Genomic DNA, 26,427 nt, shown 5'->3' with positions numbered 1-26,427 from the left:
CTGGTCTTTGTTGACAGATTGTGATCTCTGCCAGCACATTTTATCTATTTCTGTTTTATTTGGCCAGGATGGCCCATAAAATAAGAAATGCTGTTCCAGTCCTACTCATGTTGTCATGCACATGTAACCCGTAAACCCAAAGTGGTTTTCAGGTCCTGTTATGGTGACAATTGAGTAAGTACGACATGTAGTGGTCTGGAAGTGGTCACTTGGCCGTGCAATAGGTAAACTTGTTAAAAAAGTAGTAGCTGTTCTGTACAGACCTTTACATAGTTTCCCCTGTGGAACACACAGGAGTCCCTGAACAGCCTTGCCCTGAACACACCCCACTTGTCCAGTAGGTCTGCTACAGGGTCTGCATACTGGGGGAACACAAAGATCATTAACATCAAATACAAAATACATACAAACAACATTTGTATAGATTCTTATAAGTTATACTTGACCTTTAATGCTGCATAATTTCAAAGAACATGAATCTATTTATTTCTTTACCAAGAAGGAACACAAGCTATCGACCACAAAAATAAAGACTTAAGCATGTCCGGGACAAAAGATACAAAATACAGAAGTGCCGCTGCAGTACCAAGGAAAGCCACCAGGAGAACCAAAATCAACGTTGAGCTTCATTTACCCAAGACCAATCTACATGCCAAATATCATCACAATCCATCCAGAGGTTCAGTTATGCTTATCGACAGCACAAGCACAGCTTAGCATAAAAATATTCGGAAACACAAACAGATACAGACATATATAACCTCCTTGCATAAATAGATAGACACACCGAAAACAGTCGCTCCATTTTCACGGAGGTACCTAATCTCCGTTATCCGAAGACATAGATTTTAATGTTTTATTTATTTATTTATACAGGGGAAATACAACTCAGGCTGTGAAGCCTGTTTTTCAGGTATCCCTGATATTACATATAAAAAACACAACTACGACATAGTACACCGTAACAATAATAATGAGTAACTCTTACCTTTGCCAGACTGGCTGTAAACAGCACACACTCAAACATCTCCCCCATCTTCTGGAGGAACTCATCCACATACGGCCTCTTCAGTACATAAACCTGAACACAACATAACAATATTCATGGATCTGATATATGTGCACTGACTATAAGAGTTAAGAATCTAATTTCAGGATAATAATTGCACAGGGCGTCAAGAAACGGTAAATGTACATGTATGCATCAAAATGTCCTGGACTACTGTAAACCATGACGCTTCCAATCAAGTAATCACCACTCTTTACTTGTTGATTACTACTAGTATACAATAGGGGTCGTTCATTTCAGCAATGTTGTTCACAGCACTGTTGCTTCCTCCTTTAAAACATGTGAATCCCTGAAGATGTCTTATCAGATACCTTATCTACAGTTACCACAAATATGGTAACCAAATCCAGCGATCATGGGGCTTTCCTGATCACAAATCCCTGTGGTATTACAACAACATCAGGGAAACCACTGTTTGGGTGGTCACTTTTTAATCGTCAAACAGAATATATGCACATCCATAAATAACCTACATATCAAACAAGAATATATAATATTACATACTAGCTGAAAAAGGAAAAATACAGAAATGTAATGTTTTACCTGATGTACTGTTCCATCAATTTCAACAGGAACTATAAAATCTGCATTGGTGACAGGCTGAAAATACATAAAAACTTGGGTAAATGGACAGGGATATAATATTTGTAAATCTTACTATTTATACATACATGCATACAAACAAATACAAAACAATGTATCAATATCAAATTAAACAAAGTAAGGCTAGCATAAAATTAAGCATAAGGTTAAAAAAGTGTGCATCACAGGAACTACAGCAACTAGTGACATTATACTGTAAATATAGAAACGTTCACAATGGTTTTATTTTCCGTTTTTACAGTGTCCTCTCCACCGATAACTTGTGACACTGCAAATTTGTGTACCCAGTGTATTTCTACATGTACTATAAAACTGTTTCAACCTCAAATTTAAAACACTGAGAAAACCTCATCTTCCTTTTCTTACACAAAATTAAGTCCTTGTGAAAATAAGTGACTTTACAGTAGTTTCTAGATTGTACCTTATTTTGCAATTATATGTTCTTCATAGAAGTGTTTTCAATTGCTTCATATATCATTTGATTCCTCTTGATTTGGTTCCATAAATGATAGGCCCTTAACATCATTACAATCAAGGGAATATTGTACCGGTGTTTGCATAACAGGCAGTAGCTGCCAAATGCTACATGTTCATCGCCTAATATGGCCTTCCAGTCTGATGCACTCTACAGAAAAATAACCTAATTTATAGTCATTTCATTCGTGCTCAGCCAATTAGATGTACTCTTTGAGGCGAGATGAAACCTTGTTGTTGGGGCACACATTCTGTTTTCAAGAGGATGGTCTAGGAAGTCATACTGTTACATGTCACTTTTATCTTTATTTTCCACTTGTGAAAGACAAATTGCCAATTTTGATCTCTTGCGTAAGATGTTTGTCAGTGTGACAGTTCTTTCAAGAAGCTTTCTTCAGAAACTACAAACAGTGTGTCAGTTACATTGGTTACTTTGAAAAAAATGTACACAAGAGACATCGAACGATAGTGGATTCTGAAGTACCAAAGACCCATGCCTGTTGTTGAATAAACACAGAACATTCTAAATGATCATATACATGTACATGACAAAATTGGACCTTTTCAAGCCAAAAAAATACATCTTTGGTACAAAACTACAAACACATCTAAGTTGGAAAATACATGAATATCAGATATAACATGCAACAAACAATAATTTGCAGGACATCTCAGTGACATTTGCAATCTGTACCTCATGTGACCAGAGAAAGGAAATTTCTACCTGTATTTGAGGGTTTTGAAAAACATCATAAAGGACAAGATGCATTTTTAAGATATTCTCATGACCAACAAAATGCTATTTTTCACATTTTGTCTGTGAGCTCATGTCCTTTCAACGTCGACCAATCTCTAAAGATCAAGCAACGATCGAGAGAACACCGGGCGTATTACTGTAAATGCAGAAATGTTCGCGGTGATTTCATGTTTGCGGTTTTCGCAGCGAACTCTTCATCGCAAACTCAAAAACCACCCCGAAACTTTTTGCTGTAGCGGTACTATTGTTTCAAACACGAACTAAAAACCACCACAAACACATCATTTTCACCCTACCGCGAAATTAAAACCCAGCGAACTTAAATGCATTTACAGTACTGCCGAAAATGTCATTTCGAACTTGAAGACTCAATTTTCCTGCTGTATGACAGTGACTTAACTATGGTGAAAGTATATATATGACTTGTCACTTGTAACAGACTCTTCTTATGACAGGTCAGATCTTCAAGTGTTACCTTGAAGGAGCTGTGCACCAGGGTTTCATCGAGGTCGATGACGATGCATTTCTTGTGCATGTCCTGGTGGCGCACCGGCGGCAGCAAATACTTCTGTGGGACCTGGGAAAAACACAAGTTGTAAAGAAATGTTTGGTGCGGAAAAATTACGTGATTTTTACACCAATTGTCGCAGAAAAGCCCTTCTTTTAATCATTTTAACTTCTTTACATCGACAAAAAGCTTTGTAAATTCTCTGGAATCATTCAGTTTGGTACTACCCTCATTCCTTACAATGACGGGAAAGTCTTATGAAATGAATGAAAACATTTCAAACGAATAACAATAAGGCTTACTGTGTTTTCAAGATAAAACAACCTATAACTTGAATGAAAAAGCCATGAAAAATGGGATGCAAAAAAATTAGTATTCTTTGGGCTGAAAAAATGTGTGGGTTACTGAGGACAAAATGTGCATTTTGGTGATTTGCTGATATTACAGTACCTCGTTGAACTGGAAATTGGTGTTTTCCTTGTGGCAGAAAAAAGGAAAAAGTTTGCATGGTTTTGAGTTAGCAGACACCTTTTAGCAGTCACAAGTGTAAGCCATATATGATGTCATAGGACTATTCCATTCAACAGGACCAAGAGGGATGGTCAGGGTAGAAGGAAAGGACAGGTGGTGTGATAGATGACAACTTGTACTTCATTAAAATGAAAGGGGACATGAAATCTTCCCAGCGACCCCTCCTGAGATTTCTAAATGGAATAATCTTTGAAGTACAAAGTTCTTTGCACTCAAATTTACTTCATTGTCTAGGAAAAAATGGGCAAGAGAGATGCTCCCCAACTCGTATCTCTTTTCACTTGTTTCTAAGGCTAAGATTTCTACAGACTTCTTTAAAGATTTTTCCCATTGATACTGTAAGATACAATATATTCTACTGCATCTTTAAAATAAGTGCACACTGTTAAGTCTGACATTTTGCAGATAATCATATTGGCAAGGTGTACTCCTTTTCAGGAAAATAGGGAAAACTTTTTCCAGTGGCTGCACGCAGTGTTCTATATGCTTAAATACTGCTGTAACTGTAATCTTGGACTTTGTTTAACGAGACATGCAATTAACGGCCTAGTGGTAAATGGAGTGAGAGTGGTTTCAAGCAGAGAAAGTGAAAGGAAACGTGAAAGGAAAGTGAAAGTGATCTCAAACCAGTATAGCTCAAGGAACTCAATGAAAAGTTGAGCTACTCTTCCACTGGTCGTGTCAGAAAAGACAGATGCTATGTCAGCTCGGAATGTGGTCTAATCTGCCTATGTCCATGACGCCAATAGCCAGCCAATCAGATCGTCCGCTCGGCTATGACGTCATTTTACCGCCAGAGCCTGGTGCAGTCGATTTCTAGACTTTTCCCTTCTATCTCCCCTATTTATTCATTGGTATTGCCCAGTTCAGAGGTCAAACAAGGTCTTTGACCCTAACAGAAGCCTCCAGAACAAGGAACAAGTCTGCAAGTGCTTTTTTCGTCGCGCAAATCTCTCCGAAATCGCTCTTTCCTGGCGGCAATGGCGGGCGAAACATCAGGTAAGACTTCCCATTGCACATTTTCTTGGTAATTTTGCTGGTCTAACTGCACATTTTTAGGGAACTTTAGGTTATCCAAAGCAATTTTCTGTCATTGTTGACGTGGTCAGCTATCGCTGGCGCCATTTTGTTTCCTGGTTGTTTGTCTTGCAAAAATTGTTCATGTTTTTGAAATTCGAAGGTTTCGTGCCTCGTGTCGCCTGCTCCGTATGTTTTTCTATGGCGGTTGGGTCGATAGCGCACCGGTTCTATCGGAGAAATGTCTGTCTAGTTGCAATACGCTATGTTTTTAAGAAAAATGAATAATTTTCCTGAATTGTATAGACCCTCTGCTATCTTTCTACATGGGTTTCAGCCTTTAGTTTTTATGTGGAAGAATTGTTGATGATTTTGAAGTGGGCGATGTTACGATATTAACTGTTTTAGCGGGGTTGGGGAGGGGGGCGCAAAATCGCTGATGTCCATAGGAAATAGCTTCCCGTATTATGAGAGCGCCGTAGTTCCACGTTTTTACGCCGAGGTGATTGTCTTGAATATTTATAAACTTTGTGACAATAATAAAAAAAGAAATCAGATTAATTTTCCGGATTTCATGATATTTTATATAGATTACATCCAATTTTTATGGATAGTAAACTACTGTTTTGTTAGTCCTGGATCAAAAAATGCTTGAATTATAGATATTTCTTGTTAATGATTGATTGATTGTTGTAATAATACTGGTAATAGTGTACCTACAATTCAACATTGTTGATTTTTATTTATTTTGCCTATTTCATTGTATTTGTAGATGAAGAACTGGAGGATGACCACATAGGGCTGCTGAGAACAAAGTGTCGCCTGTGTGGACATGCTGTTGGAGATAGAGAGTATTCGTGTTCGTCATTTAGTGAGGGGTTTTCTAACATATTTGGAATAAGCTGATATTGTCGAGAAGATAAAAGAGATGTTTGTACAGTTTGTAGTAGAGGATGTGAAGATGTACTATGTTGAAAGGTTGTCTGTGATGGAGAAAAGAATTGGATCAACAAAGAAAGAGGACTTGTTGGAACTGTACTTTGAAGTTCAAAATGAAGCCATTGACCAAAACAATATCCAGTGTGCTTTACAGCTAGATGTCTTAAGTGATGCAGGTCAGACTGAGTTGTGATTTTAGGGTGTAATACTCATGTGCTTTGTTAAAGCATGCAATTTTTGACATATATTTCTATCTGTCATGTTTTTTGTCAGGCTATCACAACATGTGTTGGTAGTACATATATAAGTAAGCGGTTTTGTCAACTATTATTGTCATATAGACATGTAGAAATGAATTGATATGGTATGTTCTGTACATTTCATTGGTGTCTGTGGTACACTTTCTTCACAAGTTCAGTCAAGTTAGACAATGTTTGTCAACTTTGATGTTTCACTTATAATCTTGTATTTTGTGGAAACATGCTGTCTTTGATGTAAATATAGTCATGGCAGTATACAGCTGAACATTGTGACAACACAACACAACAACTAAGTTGATTGATATATATGTATATTTGCAAAAAGTAACTTCATGTTATAAGCAGTTAGGTGAACAACCTACTTCAAGAGACTTGTAAGACTTGGTGCAGGTAATGCTATGTTCATGTACATGAAGATATTTGCCTTTGAAGAAGTTTGAGACATGTAACGCCATGTTAATGTACTGGTATATAATGATATTTTCCTTTGAGACAGGTAACACTATATCAATGTACACACTGTATAAAGATATTCTACTTTGAAGTTTGATACAGTTAACACTATGTTCATGTTACATTGTGTACAAAGATATTTTCCTTTGAGACAGGTGCCAATATGTTCATGTATATAAAGATATTCTCCTTTGAGACAGGTGCCAATATGTTCATGTATATAAAGATATTCTCCTCTGATGCACCTAACCTGCTGTGATGTCACATGTCTTTCTATAGATTATCACGACCCCTTCCACGGCCCCTTCCACCTGTAGGTCTCTTAGTTGTCTTGTCTTGTGAGATATGCGAGTGAAGCTGTATACAACAATATGTGTTAACGAGTGGTATTTAAATTAAAGTGTGCGTGGTCGTGTATTGTGTAGGTAGTCCGACAAGTTGGCTTATATAAGTGCCCCTCTAAATATCGTAAACCAATTAAACAAACAAATTGGTCCGTAAAAGGCTGAATTATTAGTTTTTTTTGTAACTTTGCGACATCCAAACAAATTATTTCAGCTTCGTAACTGACAACGTACAAGTACCATAAATGTAGCGTGGCCCAACGCGAGGCAGCCCGTACGCACGTGAAAAACTGTCGAAAACATCTCTAATCTCTATCGTAGTTATGACGCTTGTAAGAACTGGAAACGTTCCACTTCACGTCAACAAATCAGAAATCATACGTCCCGTCGGTAACATGGCAGAAGATATTTGCGAGACAAATAAGTAAGCCGGGGGACCGTAGCGTTCTCATACTAAGTTCGCCAAGTGGGTCAACTTTGACGGGACAAATCTAGTTTTTAACTACTTTTTGACTTCTCAACTGGCTTACCCGCGGTTGTCCGAGTTTTCAAAATAACGGGGGCACATATAATAGCTCAGATTGACGTATCGTGGCTTCCGTAGGACGATATAGGAAGCATAGTAAGTACTCAGATCGGCGTTCCACAGTCCGTCCGCCATCTTGGATTTTGGGGTCAAATCTTGGGGTCAAGAGAAGTACGCCTGCGCAGCACCGCTGACGGCGTGATTAATGACATAGGCAGATTAGACCACATTCCGAGCTGTATGTACAGTATTTACAGGTTCATTGTACCCAAAAATTCCCCCAGCTCTTTTCAACAAGTGCAAGAAACAGTGGACCATGGCTTAATATGTCCCATCCTAAGGACTGCAACTCTTTCCAGTAGCATGCATGTCGGGTGAGTGACAACAGCTGGGTTTCAAACTCACAAGCTCTTGGTCCAGAGGGAGGGTCACTAACCACTGGACTAGAGGGCTCTCACACTTGTGCACATATGAAGTCCGTATAAGTTCCGTATTGACATTTTTGGGTAAAGTTTGCATCCGGAGAAGTCGTTTTTTCAATTCGATAGCCAGGCTGCACAACGCGCATGGTGGGTGAAACTTCAAAACTAAAAAACAACTTCTTCCCTTCAAACTTTATCTTAGCCAAAAAAATGTCAATACGGAACTCATACGGTCTTGACATGAGTGTGACGGCCCCCTAAGCACGTCAGTTTGAAGAACAGAGCCAGACAGGGAAATGTTGAAACAACGACCACTGCTCACCTTCGCGCTGCCATTTTCCTCAGGTTGTCCTGGAGTGGCGGGGGTGTGGCTACTGTTGGCGCGGAAACAACACAGGAGGGATCCGAAGATGCTGCGGTGGCGTTTCTTAGCAACTGTTGTCACGGGTGCCGCTGTTGGGATAAACAAAGATGAGATTAGAATTGAAAGGTTTATCAGAATAATTGTATCCTTGTCTCCTCCAAAAACTTGTGTGCACGTACCTCAGCAGACAAATTTAGACAGGAAAACTGATTTCAGACATTTTTTTGACAGCTTGGTCACATTTTGAGATATGATGATGATGATGATTTTAAGATATAATATACCTATCATACGCTTTGATACCAATCTCTTCTTCAGTTCACCATTCTCTTCCAGGACCCAAATTTTAAAATGCTTACAAGCCATACACAATATGTTCTTCGAAAAAATACACTACTGCAGAGTTATTATTTCATGGCTTCTTTTAATTTAAGCCAACAACATCTCTTAATAACAGCATCTTGGCAGATGATACTAAAGATCCTAATCAAGCATACAAAATGAAATAATTCTATGAGGAACAAATGACCTAACAGCAAATCACAGGTAAAGGGGATGGGGGCTGGCTTGTCAAACAGCTTATAAATATCCTCACATGACGAATATGGCCGAGGCTCTAGTGTCCTTATTAACACAAAATCCTATGATTTATGGACACTTAAGAAGCTTTTGTACCATGAAGCTTCCACTGGTCCATCAAAACTTGTTGCCGAAGACACATCAATCCAGCCACTAGCAGACAACAGACAGATGATCCAATAGGATGGGAAGATTTAGACAAATTGGGACAACCTGAAACACTGTCCCATAGTGACGTTATCCCGGTTGTTACTCATAACTAATTATACAATCAATCTTTCTTCCTGGCTTTGAACACTGTTCTATCATGTCAACCTGTCTGGTAAGGTTTATCAAAATATAGCTGAACAAAGGCTGCCACGTCTGCTTAGCGGATTCTATTTTACCATGTCAAAGTCCACTATAACTGGAAAACTGGATTCATACCCAATGCGAATCAAAGCGAATTTAGCTTGATTCAGATATGCAAGAAAAAGGAACAGCTGTGTTAGGCAGCAGGGAGAAGGTTAAAGCCTGTATTGCAGCCAGTCTATCAATAATTGTCAGAAATTGATAAATCTAAAATCTAAAGTGAATTTGTGAACATGTGTAAGCGCCAAAGTTCCTTACTTTGTTTGGGAGCCCATGTTGTTAATTTTCTTGCCATTCTAAACTTACGAAAATACATTTTCATAAATTTCATGTCATGAAGCTAAGATTTTTTGATGGACGGGGTGAAATTTCTGTCTATCCCAACAAGCAAATGTCCATCCCAGGGCGGAGGGACGGGTCTTGGAGACAGTCCTAATACAGGCAGAAATAAAAATACACTAGACAAGCATTTGCTTGGCACTTGGAAATGTCTTACGAGAAGCCATCTACATACATAAGGACCAGATGTGTCCAGAATTTTTACGAAGCACTTGTCTTTGAAAGTCAGCGTACAACTATTGATTTTTCGAACGTGAAATTATGGATATCCTTCTGCCACTAATTGGACATGCTTGACCACATGATATAATTTCGTCCAAGCCTAGAGATAAAAATCATATCCATATTCAATAATTCATCCTAAGTGGCAACAAATCATATAATTTCTGTGCTAATGTCCCAAATAAACACTAATATCAATTACATTATGAAGATAAACGAAAAAAATACTGTTAAATTCTTCATGTTAACACCAAAATTTAATAAAAATTTCTTGATTCATTCTTGATCTATTCTATTGATTTCTTCTTTTTAGTACAGTAAATCTTGAAATGTTCACGGTGGTTTTATTGTTGTGGCTTTCCTAGCGAATTCTTGCTGCAAAATCATATGTGTCTTGTAAGTCTACTGCACTACAGAATAGCTTCCACCACGAAATTCTAACACTTTGAAAGCATCGTTTCCCTCCTTCCGTGGAAAAAAATAGAAAATAAATGCATTTACAGTATGATATTCAACCAATCTTTAAATCTACGTAGACCCAAAAACCCTGAAACAGACAAAATGACAACCATAAAACATATACTCAAAGCTATCGATATCTTCAAACCTTCTGACCTGTACTATCAGAAAAATGTCAATCATCCTCTTTCTTTTTATAGACACATTGTCGGAGACCTCATGGAATAATGATACCCCAGCCCTTGCAATTGTGCTGCTTATGTAAGAGGCCATTTTTCAGAGTATGGTACGGTGTACCGCTATGTGCTGTTCGGAATACAGATTGGATAGCCCACGCAATTTCTAATGCCCTTACCACCCACTACTAGTACTACAGTAAACCCTATTTTATTGCGACAAAAATAGCTTGATAATTGGATACTTTCTTCACAGTTTGACACCCTCTATCAAACCGTATGAAATGTTCTTAATTACATAATCAACCAAGAATGACTAGTATGCCTTTTCAATGTGCAATCACCATGCAAATTTTGCAATGCAGTCCATTTTTGCAAATAGCTGACTGCATAGCGATGTTTCTAGTGTATAGTGACTACATAGCATTTTGTATAAATTTCTAACATAGGTCATTTACAAAGGTAAAAGGGGCAAAAAGCTGGTAGGAAAATCAGGGCTCGAAATAGTGGGTGCATGTGCACCCAAAATTGGAGCTGTGCACCTAATTTTTGACTCTGGGTGCACTGGTGCACCTATATATTTTTGTAGCCTATAGGGTTAAGGTACTTTTGTACACCAGTATACAGAATATTCTTGAAATGTAAGTATAAAAAACAGCATGATAACTTTTTGCTGTACTTTATTTAATGTATTATTTGTTTGAAATTTTGAAGTTTGCTATAGAATTACAGATTGAAGTTCTTAAGAAAGGCAGCAGCGTTAAACTTTGTAATTATGTTCTGAAGAACATTCAACTTTATTTTATCTGGTGCACCCAAAATTCTTTCTGTGCACCCAATTTTTTGAGTTGGGTGCACCAGTGCACCTAGTCCCAAAGATGAATTTCGAGCCCTGAAAATGCTTTGTTTCAAGGGAAGGCCAAGCTTATAAAAAAATAAGGGTGGGGCAAGATAGCATTTATGATGGCTAAAGGTAAAAGAAAAGATAATATTTGGCATTTGCCATGCTTTAAGCTTATAAATGTACAACCAACAGCTAGATAATTAACATGGCGATGAAAGTACAGAGGGTCTGCATGGGGGGATCCTGGCAATATTCAACGGTCAATTAAGAGGGCCACTACGCCTCATAAAAAGAGGCATGCAAACCCTCAGCACAAGTACAAGCACAGGTCTGCAAAACAACAACAAGACAACAGTAAATAAAATACAGCACATTATGGGGAAGCAACGTCACAACAGCGATGGTTAAATTAGAACCCTAACCAACCTGCATGATGGCTGAGAAACTGGTCCCTTCTTCCCGTTCCAACTGTAGTGACAAAAGAACCAACAGCTTTTACTTTCAGAAAAATAGTTTTGCCGCAATCTTCAGTTGGTAATTGGCAAAAGAACTGACAGCTTGAGGGATCAAAAAAATATTTTTGGGAATAGGTTTAGGTGCACAGGAAAAAACCTGGGCGCATAACATAAGAATGTCGGCGTAGAATGTCCACAAATCGTAAATATTGCTTCTCTTCAGAGCTTCAATCTGAAATTCTATAGCTAACTTAAAATTTTCAAACAAGTAGTACATGTACAAGAGGTTTTATCATGTTTTCTGACACTTAAATTTCAAGAATATACTGTATACTAGTGTACAATAGTACCTTAAGTTGGGCAACCCTAAATATCTAAGTGCACTGGCGCACCCACAAAAATTAGATGTCTGTGTCAATTTACTCCATCTTTTACTTTTAGAAAATACTTTGACTGCAATTTTCAGTTGGTTATTTGGTACCCAAGATTTTACTGTAAAAAGGTGGTGCTAAATTTCTGTGATTCACAAGCAAATTGGGAAGAATGTCTTTCAGCAGGGCATTTTTCTAGACCAGCTATTATGAGAATACATGCTTTGCCAATTCAGAAATAGAACTAAATTAATGTATATAGACAACCACGAATCCACATTCCACAGATAAATATCTAAATATATACCTGTATAGCATAGCAGCGCAGAAAGGGGCATCGTGACTATAGCAATCCTTTGTCACAAATGATGGGTGATATCAGCATCACCTTGCTGAGTCACAAGTGATTCACAGCATATCATTTACATCCAAAATAAAAAAATTAATACAAGAAAAATCAATATAATATCTAAATATTTTTTCCTGCCCAACAAATTTCAGGTTGCATGTTTTTTTATGCGTTGAAATTAAGAGAAACGGATTTGCCAAGATGGTGCAAAGATTGTGTCCAATACTTTCACCTCACTCAAAATCAATAACAGAATATCGTTGATTGACGCAACACTTAAGGGGAAAGCTTGTCCTTTTACAGTCGTCTTGAGATACCCATCTTAAGTAAGATATGAAGAAGATCCTGAGGGGATAGCCTGACATGTTTCTGCCAAACCTTATTCCCTGTCTTACAAGACGCTATGAAATATTCACGAGATTTCCTTCAGGAATGATCACAATAAGCATCTCTACGGTTGTTAGACTTGACAGCAAGACTTTAGGGCAAGAAACGTTTTGTTCTTACGATTACGAAAATGTGTTGTCACATTTCAGTACTGGAACAAGGGAGCATTCTGTTAAATAAAACCTTTCATTCAACTTCTTATCCGAAGAGAATATTTGAAAAATTCTGTCGGCTTTAACTTTAAGTCAGGGTCGTGCAAGGACAATACAAAATTCAAACTTTCTATTTCTAGATATGGTATTTTTATCAAAGTTAGTCATCCACCATTCGTAACCATCTTTCCGCATGACACAACTGATTCAGTAGTTCGCTTGCTATTTTTAGCGACGCTTTCCTGGTAAATTAATAGATTTTCTACACGTCTACCAATAGGTTGTTACGAGTAAAAATAGCTCAAGGTGAATTCACATTGCGTACAGTGCACTCAGTGCGCAGTGCCTAGAATACTGTAAAACCTGCTTGTGAAATTTGAACTTGCTTGACACTTTATGAAGCCGGAGTTAATTGTAAAATACAAATGCATGAACAATACACAAATTTATTTATTTTTGTGGGGACTTAATTTTGAAGTAGAAAGGAAAATGAGTTTTTCAAAATGCTTTAAGTTTGCGGTTTAAAGAATTTGGTAGCACAGTTGGAAACACATATTCTTTGTTATTAATCTACAATGGAGAGGTTGCTGCAAAAACAAAACCGCCGTGAACATTTCATGATTTACAGTATTTTACTGATGCCCGTTACAAAAGAAACACATAGAACAAAACCTTGGAACACATCTTTTTATAGCTCTACAATTTAAGATGTCTTAAAAGCACCGTCAGGTAAAACTAGTGGTCACAGGTGGCATAAGGAAATTGACAACATCTTGATTAGACAAGAACTGTCGTCTGCCTCAGTGCTAGATTACCTTCAAGACTTCTGATGGATTTTAAGTGAAGAACTATGAGGTTTAGCATTAGTGAATAAAGTATTAGCCAAATATTTTGTAGCTTCTCTTTTTCATGCTGTGTCCTATGATACTATTAATAAAACCAGAGTCAATCAATTAAGTCGGTATCAAACTTAATGTAAGAAATAAAAACCATGACCGAAATAATAGCTTCATTTTTTTCTCATCTGCATATTAAAACACGTATTTTGGCATCGTATCTTTTTGATTTATGTATAACGGCCTCCCTTGCCATTGCAACCAATGTGGTAAACTGTGATAATAGAACAGAGTAACCTTCATTTCACCTTATAGGACGCAGTAAGGACAGATAAGGTGTCAATCAAATTACACCTCCCTGGGTTTCCTACAATAGGATTCTGATAACATTCACAGCGCTGTCATGTAATGGTGGCCATTTAGGTGGAAGAGTGCATTTGATACTCATTATGGTGTCTATTCCCTTAGGAATTTCACATCTTTATCATAATGAAAACGAATCTCATCTTTTCCACACAAAAGAGTCCTTCTAAATATAGATCACAATAAAACTGATACCATTTTAGGGATTACCCGATAACTGCCAAAGATACTAAATTTCACCTTCGTAAGATTTTTCATTATCAAACCACGCATAAAAAAGGATGCTTTAATTAGTTATACCACATTGACATGACAAGTTAAGTGACATTCAACTAACCTTCACCACAACAAAGTCATCAGTACAAAGGCTGGCAAGCCACAAATGTGTTTGATCATCCATGGCCATGTAATTCTAAAACAGGCCAAAACCTTTAACACGAAAAACGATGAATAGTGTTCCAACAGTGGCATTTATGCTTCTAATAGTACGTCCCGCACTGAGTGTTATATGATTATATCTAATACTGTAATAGTTAAAGTACATCTGATTCAAGTTGAGAACACGGAAAATATGTTAAAAGAGGCTTAGAAATTTTAATGCGTTCTGCAAAATATGCATGGCATTTTGAAACAAGCAACAAAATCTAGAAAAGGTTTGCCTCAAAATTTCTCCATTTTGTCATAAAATATCTACAAAATGTATGATTAAAATATCTATAACTGTGGATATTTTCTTTGCTTTCACAGAGCGTAATAATAATATATCCAGTCTTGTGCTCTCATCAAAATCACTACCATCAATATTCATCATTCCCTATCAGATCCTCAAATCCCATAATCACCACCTTTCCTTAACATCTCACACTATCACGTCTGGGCATCTATAGCACGGCTCGAGTCGTTTCCACGAATTGCTTAAGGCCTCCTTTCTACATGGCGATCGCTCAGCGAAGCATTGAAATCGAATTTGTGTGATCCTCGATTTCATAATCGGAATATGATACACGGTATAAAAGTATGATATAGAGGACAAAAAGGAAACAAAATGTTAAAAATTTGTTGAGCAATCTGACAAATTTTCGGACGCTCAGTGATCTAGCGCAAACAGGATGTTATCACGACAATGTATCTAACAACTCCCCCTTTACCTCATGTAGGGTAGGCTCAGAATTTTAATGCTACTGTACAAGATACATGTAGGTAAAATAGATGTGCATCTAACTTTCAGGTAATATAACTACCTGTACCACTTCACTTTTTTTATGAAGAGTGTGCCGCTATAAAAAAAACAGGATGATACTGATTATAACGAGTTTTGTCATTCAGTTTCAAGGACAACACTCCAACCGTATCTGGGGATCATTGAACTTTGAAGTGGTTGCCTGGCTACAAAATGGCAGTGAAAATTGTTATTGGTCTTCTGGGTGTGATATAGATTCGCTGTGATGTCATAGCTTAACCGCAAGGGACGGGCGCTAACAGTAAGGCCAAATGATAAATCGATTATGCAATGGGGAAACATAAAATTTCCAGGTCTGCTCGTTAAAGCAACTCTGAGTCTCTGAAAGGTTTTTGTTTCGAATCCCCAAAGTCTACCCTTGCAAATGTGGATGCAAAGCAGCTAGTTTGAGTACTGTAAAAAGATGAAATGTATGTGGTCGTTTTATTTATGCTGTTTCAAACACAAACTTAAAAACACCGAAAAACCCTCCAACTGCGAAATTATGTCACCGTGAAATTAACAAATTTACAGTAATTCTGTTTTGCTAAAATGGAGGAGACCTAAAAATCACACTTGCCCCTTCATACTCACATTTATGTGTTGTCAAAGGAATCCAAAGAACTGAAGGTACAATCCTAGCTATTCTAAGCATTTCAATGTCAATGTCACAAGACTTTTTGATCATTAGAAACTTTCCTGACCTTAGTAGTGCAATGAACATGACAAAAATGTGTTAGAGAATGATCCAGGATAGATGTGAAATATCAAGTTCACAGTGCAAATAATCCACATACCAACGGTCCTATTCTGTAATAATTCATGAAAATGATATCTATATTGCACACAGAAAAGATTTAACGGGAATTGGTCATCTTTCATGAGCACTGTCCTAGCACGTAATGCTTATACGCAGGACTCCAGGCGATCAGCCTGGCTGGTGAATTGTTTGTATTTATCAATTATCAGTGGCAAAGTCAACTGTCAACAATAAGTAGACACCTTTTAATGCTTCACCAGCATGGTATCTCAGTTGCAATGTGTTATCAGGAGTTATTGTCTTGTAGTTACAATAGAATTCACCAAGGTTTCCGTTGGATGTTTGGTCAATGTTGCATTGGAATTTTGACTGTTCCATAAGATATCTTTTCTGACAAAAGATTTAGAAACTGTAGATGGAATAACATCCTTTATAAGCAAATATGACCTTATACGATACGTTCTGTGCACACAAACATGTTTATATCCATGCGGAAGTCGATAACTGGAAGTTTGCATGTATGAATCATAACAGAAGCTTTGTGTAAGCTTGTGTCCACACACGAGAATGAAGCCTTACTGGATCATGGAATACCTTTTTTGGCAAAAAGAAAAATTACAATTCAAAATTCAAACTACACTCAAAAGCTTCCTTGCAACAATCTTGGTAAAAAAAAACCTTAATAAATTTGGGAAAAATTTATCTGTTTTAGTTACAGTAAAAATAGACCTCAACACTATAGATGCCACCACAAAAATTGTGACAGAAAAACCGATACTTCTCCTGAAATACTAAGGAAAGCCGCCAGGGGGCCCAAAATCTAATGATTTCTTTGATAGGACATCACCAAACCACAAACCAAAATTCATAACAATCCATCCATGGTATCTTGGTTATGCTGCTAAACCAAGGACACTGTTACACCACTACCGAAAACATAACCCTTCTTGAGAAGGAAAATATGTTTTGCAGACAATAGTTCCAACATTGCCCCCGAGGACCCTTTTTAACGACTAGTTAAATCAATCAGGACATGCCGCAGTGTTGTGTCACATTTGGCACAGATCTCGCCCCAACAGCACGCTCATTTGCATACCGTCTGCCCCACAATTTACGAGGCAATTTTTGGTTCGGACTGCGCAGACTCAACAGCAGTTTCTACTGACCCCATCACAATCAAGCACCTTTTAATTCCAATCAGGCCACTCGTCACTGCACATTGCGCATTTCCCCAAAGATAAAGGTCTCCGATTCGTGACGCACATGAAATCCCCAGGCCATAGCAAAAGGTCTGGTCAATTTTCCCCATACGTTGCCGTGGGCATTTTCAAATGAAAATGTACGCCTTCCCAGAACGGAAAACAAAAGCTTAGAAATTACATATTGTGTGCGATGTTCCAATAGCACTATTAAAAGCCAATTGAAAAACACTGCAGGTAGAATTTCGCATATTTCTGTAAATCTTGAAATTTTCCGCGTTGTTTTTTCTTCCGCAGTAAGCTCTCTACTGTGAAATCCTGGCACCACAAAAATGTCTTTCAGTGTATCACTTGTGTTCATAGAATTGTTTTAACAACAAACTTGAAACACTGCAAAAACCTCCCCTTTACAATTAAATTAAGTCCACACAAAAACAACTAAATTTTACAGTGAGGATATCCATACACAACATGCGGTATTCTTGGAATGTTTACTAAGTACGTGTTGGCAACAAATTTGGACTTTTCTACTTTGTTACTGGGGGTATTCATATCCATTTCATTCCTAGGTACATGACTGTACATTCTAAACAAAAGCAGTCACGAGCAAATACCATGTATAAATCCCTCGGAACAAAACAGTCCCAGCCCATTTCCGTGTCAGACGTGTAGGCAAACAAAGGAAAGGTAAACAACAAAGTTCAGGTCCAAGCAAGTCCTACATTCTCAAACTACGTTTGTACCATTCGCTTCTTACATTTCTTGTACAATCTCACTTTGCATGTACACATGGAGTGTGCTGGTGTTGAAAATATAGCTTTAAAAGTATGTTTAATACATAAAACTGGTATATCACGCCCAGCTGTTAAGCACTTGTAAACCCAACTATTGTGTTTACATGTACTACTGGCGACTTAGTCATACTGCTAATCACAAAACATTTTCTACACTGGATTCCAATCTGTACTGTGACATATAATGTATGTTATAAGCTTAAATCATTATATCCAGTATAGTTAAAGGTGCAGACATTTCTGCCCTCAAGAAAAACATCAAAACACCCACCTGTAAAAACACACGTCAGTCTTAACTTAGACCCTGAACAACACTTTTGTACCTCTTTATCCCTTTAACAAGCCCAAAGGCATATGTACAAAGTACAAACCCATGTTCAACTCTTTCACCCACCTTCGTGATGCGAAAACCAGCTTAACTCAGGTAAAAACTCAGGGGCACCGTAAAGTTCTAGCTGCAAAACACAAGTGTTTATCATTCCCTCCGCCATTATTGAGGCACCCTTTGGTACTGAAGTGTGGCAGTTTTGTTTGCTTAGTAAATGTGGCCTCAGTGCATAAACAACAAGGGTCACGGCCAACTGGTTGGTTAAGTAAACAAAGTCACATTAACTCTCAGCGACAAATCAGAATAAAAATACAAATCCCTTGCTTTTAAAGTTAAAAGATCAGGGTTCAAAATTCTGTGTTCGTATGCACTTTTGAAAATTGGAGCTTTGCATTTAATTCTTTATTTTTGAGTAGGATTTTGCTGTCTGCTTCATTTTAGGCTGTGCATCCAAAAGATTTTCTATGCACCTATACTTGAAGGTTTCATGTGCACCACGCCACCAGTGTACCTTTTCCCAAAAATGAATTTCGGGAACCCTGCTAAAAGATTTTGCATGATTTTTGCAACAAATACAAAGTACACTGTATAATAAATCAATATTCCATACTGATAACGATTTATCCAGCAGAACGTTTTGGTCACCATAAATCCATTTTCTCCAACCTAGATATGAAAAGTGACAAGCCGCCACCTAAATTCCACTTTTCTCATTTATTATTCAGTAAAAACAGATCCATCAACCGGCTTGGGATGGCTGCGAAACATTACAGCTGACAGCTGCAGGTTTCCTGGGAAATTTGATTAGGGTTTGTCTGCCTGGTGTAAAAACATCTATTCAAACTATGTAGCTGACCTAAGTAGAGACGGTGTCGTCTGTAGATGTAGATAGTGCACACTCGGACTGAGGTTTTGATTTGCTTTTTGGTCAATCATATTTTCGTAAAAACTAAAAATATGAAATGCATTGTATTATATATCGTTAGGAAGCTTATTTATTGCCCTTTACAATGATATTCTGTTTGTTATGATAGTACTGTATTTTCATGGGTTAAGCAGCAATGCTTCTTCTGTGAGTAGGTCACAAAAAAGTGCATATTTGCCTGTAAAATCATTCCTTATTTGTTATGAATATGATGACACTTTTGTGCAGGGAGCACCATGACTGATTTCGTGGGTGGGTCACCCAAACAAGTGCCAGACACTGTGTTACCAGGGGATTTCGGCACGTTTGTTTTGTGACAAACTTGCATAGTCAGCTTTGGTATTTAATCTTTGAATGAAGGATCATAACAAATATGGTATTACTGTAAATAAGCTTTCCAATGATATATAATACTATACAATTGATTAAGTAATGATATAGAAATGATTGATCAAATTCAGTTTTCCGAAATTTTTGGGCAGAGTTTAGATATCTCTGTACTATTCTTACTGACATTCTGACATCATGCAGACTGACAAAAGAAAGGACACACATCCGGAATTATAGGATTATCATACAGAATAGAATAGATAATGTATAACCCTGAGTCCGTGAGAAATGATCTTGCTGTAATGTTCTTAGTTCTTACTGATATTCTGACATAGTGCAGGCTGACAGAATGAAGGAAACGCATAGAGCATTATAGGATTATTCTTTATCAATAAAATAATATAATACGACAATACATGATGGATTTTTATTCATTGTTTAAAATTTTAGGTCTGACAAATCTTCGTCTTTAGCCATTCCCAGTTCAGGTGAAGCATAATGCTTTTTCAAGTAGCTAGTAGTGGTATGTACAATGTGTGTTCACTATGGCTTGTGTTTTTAGGCAAGCACACTGGGTTACCCCTACTCTTCTCGATAAGAGGGTTCTTTTGGGTTTGACACCTGCAGCTGATGCTTTGTTTAATTATAGTTCATCGATTATGCAAATAAGGATTGATTAACATGACATATATCCATTGATCACTTCCTGTCACTTCAGCATATGGAAAACATATAAATTGCAAAAACACAGGCCAAAAAACCCTCCCTGTGAATTAGTAGTAGAATCATCTAATGACCCCTTGACCTGGACTGTCATGTATGATTGACAACTAGTTTTTAAAAAACTCTGAACTCCACTTCCTGCCATTCAGGTCTGACTTTTGGAGTGACCCATCTTCCCACTCACTTCCTGCTACTCTACTGACCGTGTCTGCAAATAACTATGGACGAACATCAACACCAACAAAACACTGAAAACAACTTTAGTCATATTTCCGCCTCCACAAGCGACCACTGCAAACCATCAAGCCCAGGAGATTTACAGCTCCAACCACAACCTCCTGAGGAAGCTATCGCTGCATTATATCCAGATGAGGACAACTTGGCAGTTACATACACCACAAACAGACGAGTGTCAACCTTGCCAAGAACCTGTCCTCAACCTTGGACCAATAATAGTATGTTCCCTTCACCTTCAACACAACCAGGCACTCTATAAAATTGACAAGTCCAGTTTCCAGAACACAGAAAAGTCATTATGCGGCATTACTTCTTGTACCTTCTGTATAGGAATGTTTTAGATTGACGGTTTTGTCTACATCATGAAAGTGACATTGTTCACCCTTGGGTACCTGTATGGCAGACCAACATACATGTACCGGTATACTGTAAATTTTAAAATGTTTACCGTGGTTTTGTTTTTATGTTTTTGCAGTGACTTTTTACTGTGAATTCATAACACCATGAATATGTGTTTAGTATTCTACTGCACAACCGAGTTGTTACACTTCAAATACTGCGAAAACCTTATTTTCTCTCCTACCACGAACTAAAACCACAAACAAAGCACGTAAATGCATTTACAGCACTTAAAAGTAGTGGTCTGACCAAACTTGCAAAACCTGTTTTACGCAGAGGCAAACTACTGAAAACAACAGTAATTTGTAATGATGCAACAAAGAATGGAAAGAACACACATAAATGAGGTAATCTACCACAAGTATACACACACAACTTGCAATTTAGACATTGTACAATATGTTTAGTTAAACTGAAAGGTTATCTGTGTTGCCACAATACATATCTAAAAACTTTTAAAAATTTAATCCAGAAGAAGAGAATTGTGACTGAGATCAGTCCAATCGACTCCATTGTGTCTGCTAAGAAAGTGGATCGTCACCATTTTTGGTCACCAGCCTTCATATTTGCTTTTCACAGGCTGCCCAGAAAACTACAGAAATAAAACCACCATGAAAGTTGCAAGATTTACAGTACTATGTTATGGTCCACTCATTTTTCAGAGATTTTCAATGGGCGAAATTATCTGACGCCTACTGCAAATGGAACCTAATCACCTAAACTTGAAGTCTTTGAAGTGAAACTGGATTTAGGAATGCTTCATTTGTCATATTTTTATTCCTATGACCTTTTTTGGTATCCTAGCAGATTACATTATACTAATTCTTTTGGGACTAGACTTAACTGAGAACTTCCAACTTCCACTAGAATTATGCAGTCAATTCCTGTCCCTGCCCTTGTAAGAAGGTAACAGAAACAAACGACAAAATAAAAAATATATGTTTGTCTCTCTTTCGTGTTCGTGGCAAGTATTTTTGCTGGCTTATATGCATTTTCCCACATATCCTTACCACATTTTTCTGCCTCTGAATTTGCAGTCATACGTTATTTAGTTTAGTCCAGGTGACTGGTTATTGGGGACAAATGGATATCATAGGTTCTTATATGTCACCAGCTGCCATATAAAGGATATCATTTGAGGATGGCCTACTTTTTAAGTGAATGCTTTGAATATATTAATGAATACAACAATTGGCTATTGACGCATGATACATATTGCATCATTCGAACAAAAATCGTCAGAATACTTTGTCAACATCAGGAAAAAGAAATTGCTTTACATTATAACAAGGTATGGGGTCAGTATACTTATTATTTTCAAATCAGCAAATATGCTGGAAAATCAGCATGCCTACAAAATCATTTTGACTGCAGTCTGCTAAGCCCTGTTGACTCCATTGTACAGTCATTTGTTAGCACAGGACTTACGGTCTCAAAGGACTTTCTCTCGTATTCAGCACCTTTTATTCCTAACGTTTCATTAGCATTATGGGAGACATCCGAAACCCTTTCTTAAAGATTCAACGTTCACAATGACTTATGGCTTATTGTTATTGTCATGTTAATGACAGGGTTATTGATTATTTTCTCCTGTCTACCGGAACAATATGAAATGTCATGTTTTGTTTGGGCTATGTCAAAATCCTAGTACTATGTTACAGTGGTAGACCAGTGTTTCTTTGGTGTTCACAACAAATCATTGTATCTTCATTGTATTCCTATTGATATCTTTGTTGTAAGTTTTCAAAATATAAAACCTTTCCCACACATTTCATGTACTAAGGGCGGTGCCCATATCCATTTCTATGGCCCTTGGGACACAGGCCACTAGGCTAGTCCACTGGTAGTGGTGTGTGTTCAACTTCCATACTCTTTCCCATAACTAAAAGGCATAAGCACAGAGTGCTACGCAGAGAAGCAGTATGTACAGTACCATTTTTCAAGTTTTTGTTATGACCCTACCAAGGCTTGAACCTCAACCTACTGAATGCAAGGCCAACACTCTATCCCTAGTCTATTCACCATATTAGGCCAATTTCTAACATTTTTCCGGCAACCCAAAAAGACTGTTAGGGACTAGTTCTAGTCAGATATTTCTCCTCTTAGAAATGTAAACCCTTCATGCTAGACTCTACAATAAAGAAAAGAGAATATCCACTATGGTCTCCGAATGGCTGTTGACCTTTGACCTGCAGCTGCCTTGACCCTTTGCAACTGCCCTTCGCAATAACCATCAATCACCATTGTTGAATTACCCCCACTCCACTCTTAGCGTGAGGTCCTTATCTATGAACTTTACCGCCAATGCCGACAGCAGTATTGTATTTGCAAGCCTGGGCCATAACATACACTTTCAAAGAGCACAAAAACTACCATTGGAAACATAAGCTCACCGCAGAAAATTCGACTTCCCATAAAAATGTAATATCCCATAAAAAGGTAATATGAACGTTTATAAATGTACAATTGGATATGACTTTTACCAGCAATGCGGACAACATTATTGTACTTGCAATCTGGGACATAACATGCACAGTAGATAGTGCTGAAAACATAAGCTCACTCGGGAAATTTCAACTTGCCATAAAAAGGTGATACGGACATCTATATTATAATACAATATAATATAAATCATAATGTAATATAATAGGATAAGATTTTTGCTGACAACACTTATGCATTTGTAAACTGGATACATGTAAGCCATAACATACATTTTCAAACAACAGAAGAACTACTATTGAAAACATAAGCTTACCTGGAAATTCTATCTTGCAATGCTATAAAAAGGCAGTGTTAGCATTCATAATCATATTATAATAGGCACTGCTCTAAATTCCTATGGGAGAATTCCTGGTGTACATGTAGGTAACATCAAAATGAAGGTGCACAGAAAAAGTTCTCGGTGCATAACATAAAATAAAGTAGACCGTCATCAAAACATAATCATAACTCTTACTCCCTAACTTCAGAGCTTACATAACCTTACAGTTTACACAAATATCTAGGTGCACAGCTCCAATTTTGGGTGCACAAAAGTGCATCCAGTATTTCAAGCCAAAATGGATAATGACAATGCGGAAATCCTCAGCACAACCAGCCTTCATTGTATACCGTTCCTTTTTGTTTATAAACATCTTTATCAGTAAGTAAAAATACTTTAAAAAGGTAGTTAATTATGTTTTCATGTCAACAACACCATGTAATGTAAACTACATGCTGTTTATGTAACCTGAAAAGTACTTTGAGTGGAACACATACAATAACCGCTTTAGACACACTACTTTCATGGTCTTACCATATATGTAAATAAAACAACATATTTTCACCTCGTTTGCCCTTAAATACTGTTCTGGTTACTGTGAAGTAATTTAGTTTCACGGTGGTTTTATTTTGTGGTAGGAGGGAAAAAAGGTTTTTGCTGAAACAATTTTGTCATACTTGGGAAACATTTTTGTGGTGTCATGAATTTACGGTAAATAGGTCACTACGATAATAAAACCACTGTGAAATTTAAGTATAAGACGATTTACAGTATAAGAATAACCTAATTGTTTTATCTATTAATGATGAAGGTGTATCAGTAATAGAATAACAAAGGAACTAGAACACCTTTGTTCTACCTTTTGGTGGTCCCTATGACATTGTTTCCCATTGACGCAAACGGTCCACAAAGACCAGATTTTATTCTTCCCGAGTGGTCTTCTTGGGCAATTTTGACTGAACAAGTTTTTAATGGGGAAAATGACAAGTCAGTCATGTGTGCATATGATTATGAACTGGAGGAAATGTGAATCTGACAGAAAAAAATTCTACATGCCAAACATATCAAGTCTCAGAGTCAGAGTCAAAGCTACAAAATAACTTCAATTACTTCCACATGCTCAGAGCCTGAAGCATTCACGGTTTTCTCTTACACAGTGAACCTAAGGAAGGTCATAAATGGGAAGATCGAAAAAACATGACTGTGCAAAGCTCTGTCAAAATACAAATACATTTTCAAGTCTATTGTACTACTGTTCTAACAACAAGTTTACTATCAAACATTGGAAGATAGTGTTGATGTCCCAATGCATGTACTGTAACCCTTGTAACTTTTGCGGTGGTTTTATTTTCCCGTTGACCTCCCTACAGCAAATTCTTGACACTGCAAATGTCTTCCTTGCTTGACAACTGTATCACCACAAATCGAAAACACTGCCCTTTCTCTCCTACCGTAAAAATAAAACCACCATGAAAATACATGAATTAACAATAAGTGCAAATATACATTCATTATAATTGCAGACATATCGTATACGCTACATAAATACACGTACATGTATTGCTATATCAACTTGTACTACTACCAGAGGGTTGCTATGCTGCCCGTGACACAGAAACTCACCCCGAAAACCTCCCTTTCTGTCCTACTGCGAAATAAAACCACCGTAAAAATACATGAATTCGCAGTAAGTGCAAATGTACATTTATAATTGCAGACGTATCATATATGCTACATAAATACATATATTGCTGTATCAGCTTGTACTACTGCCAGAAGGTTCCTATCCTGCCCGTGACACCAGAGATCGCTGCCTGAGGCTGTTATTCTGCGAGGATGGTGCCCTTACTTACCCATGGGTCACCATGTCTGGGTTATTAACACCCTACACCATCTGGCTGATGTATACCTTGGAACACATGCGACCCAACTGCTTTCACAATCACATACGCAACTACTTTGTAATGATTCTGCAGCAATAAAGTCTGGTTCCTACTAAAAAATAAAGAGAAAAAAACAACTCATATAACATTATTTCAGCTGCCTGGTAGGCTCTAGTATAGATGGTTTGTCATTAAAAACATTTGCAAATGGTAGACCGACATGCCCACAAAGACTATTCTAAAGGAAGTACGCATCTTGCCGCAGGGATTTTGCCTTGAAGTATCACCTTTCAAGTTCTTTAACTTTCAGCATAAAGGATGTTACTACTCAGAAGCCAGATGGCTTGGTACTAACAAGCGTATTTGTCAAGGAAAGTATGTGATGTCATATAGTACTCTAGGGAAGGTTCAGGCCTTTCAGTTTGTATCTAAAAACCTGAGGCTGGACAGATACATGTATGTTAGGGCTCCTCTCTGACTGTTCCACAATATATAAATATATGTTTAAAAATCTCCCCCAAAAAGGTCACAAAATTACATTTCATGTGTTTTCGATGTGATTGTCTGCATTCTAAATGTTAGGCTTTACATTCATATTCAAAGCATTCCAATATGTCTGCAAAAACATTTAACAATCTCCTGGCTATGGTGGCATTTTTGGAACAACATTTCTGTTAGATACAGAGATAGGCAGCAGGGAGAAGGTTAAATACATC

At 37.5% G+C, this 26,427-nt stretch overlaps 1 protein-coding gene and 1 long non-coding RNA gene across 5 annotated transcripts in view; one reads left to right on the top strand and one right to left on the bottom strand.

The window, feature by feature from the left end:
• LOC136421149 (CTD small phosphatase-like protein) overlaps window positions 1-26,427 on the bottom strand; it is a 35,441-nt gene that overhangs the window by 6,153 nt on the left and 2,861 nt on the right. Inside the window, exons 1-7 of one of the 4 annotated variants that reach the window (XM_066408302.1) lie at window positions 18,517-18,628; window positions 11,664-11,705; window positions 8,226-8,356; window positions 3,379-3,480; window positions 1,613-1,669; window positions 989-1,081; window positions 264-362 (exon numbers count right to left, since the gene is read on the bottom strand). In XM_066408302.1, coding sequence (XP_066264399.1) covers window positions 264-362; window positions 989-1,081; window positions 1,613-1,669; window positions 3,379-3,480; window positions 8,226-8,356; window positions 11,664-11,705; window positions 18,517-18,613 — 621 coding nt within the window. In that variant the 5' untranslated portion in view covers window positions 18,614-18,628. Of the gene's footprint in view, window positions 1-263; window positions 363-988; window positions 1,082-1,612; window positions 1,670-3,378; window positions 3,481-8,225; window positions 8,357-11,663; window positions 11,706-18,516; window positions 18,640-26,427 lie in introns of those variants that run through there. The other 3 variants (XM_066408303.1, XM_066408304.1, XM_066408305.1) reach the window with 3 other exon arrangements.
• Window positions 4,650-6,860, top strand: LOC136421150 (uncharacterized). Its single transcript, XR_010753373.1, has 2 exons — window positions 4,650-4,941; window positions 5,732-6,860. It is a non-coding gene; the product is annotated as an uncharacterized lncRNA (long non-coding RNA).

Source organism: Branchiostoma lanceolatum, chromosome 15 (genome assembly GCF_035083965.1).
Source record: "Branchiostoma lanceolatum isolate klBraLanc5 chromosome 15, klBraLanc5.hap2, whole genome shotgun sequence".
Classification (NCBI taxonomy): domain Eukaryota; kingdom Metazoa; phylum Chordata; class Leptocardii; order Amphioxiformes; family Branchiostomatidae; genus Branchiostoma; species Branchiostoma lanceolatum.
Note: the sequence above shows the minus strand (reverse complement) of the source record. Positions and strands in the feature narration are given on the sequence as shown.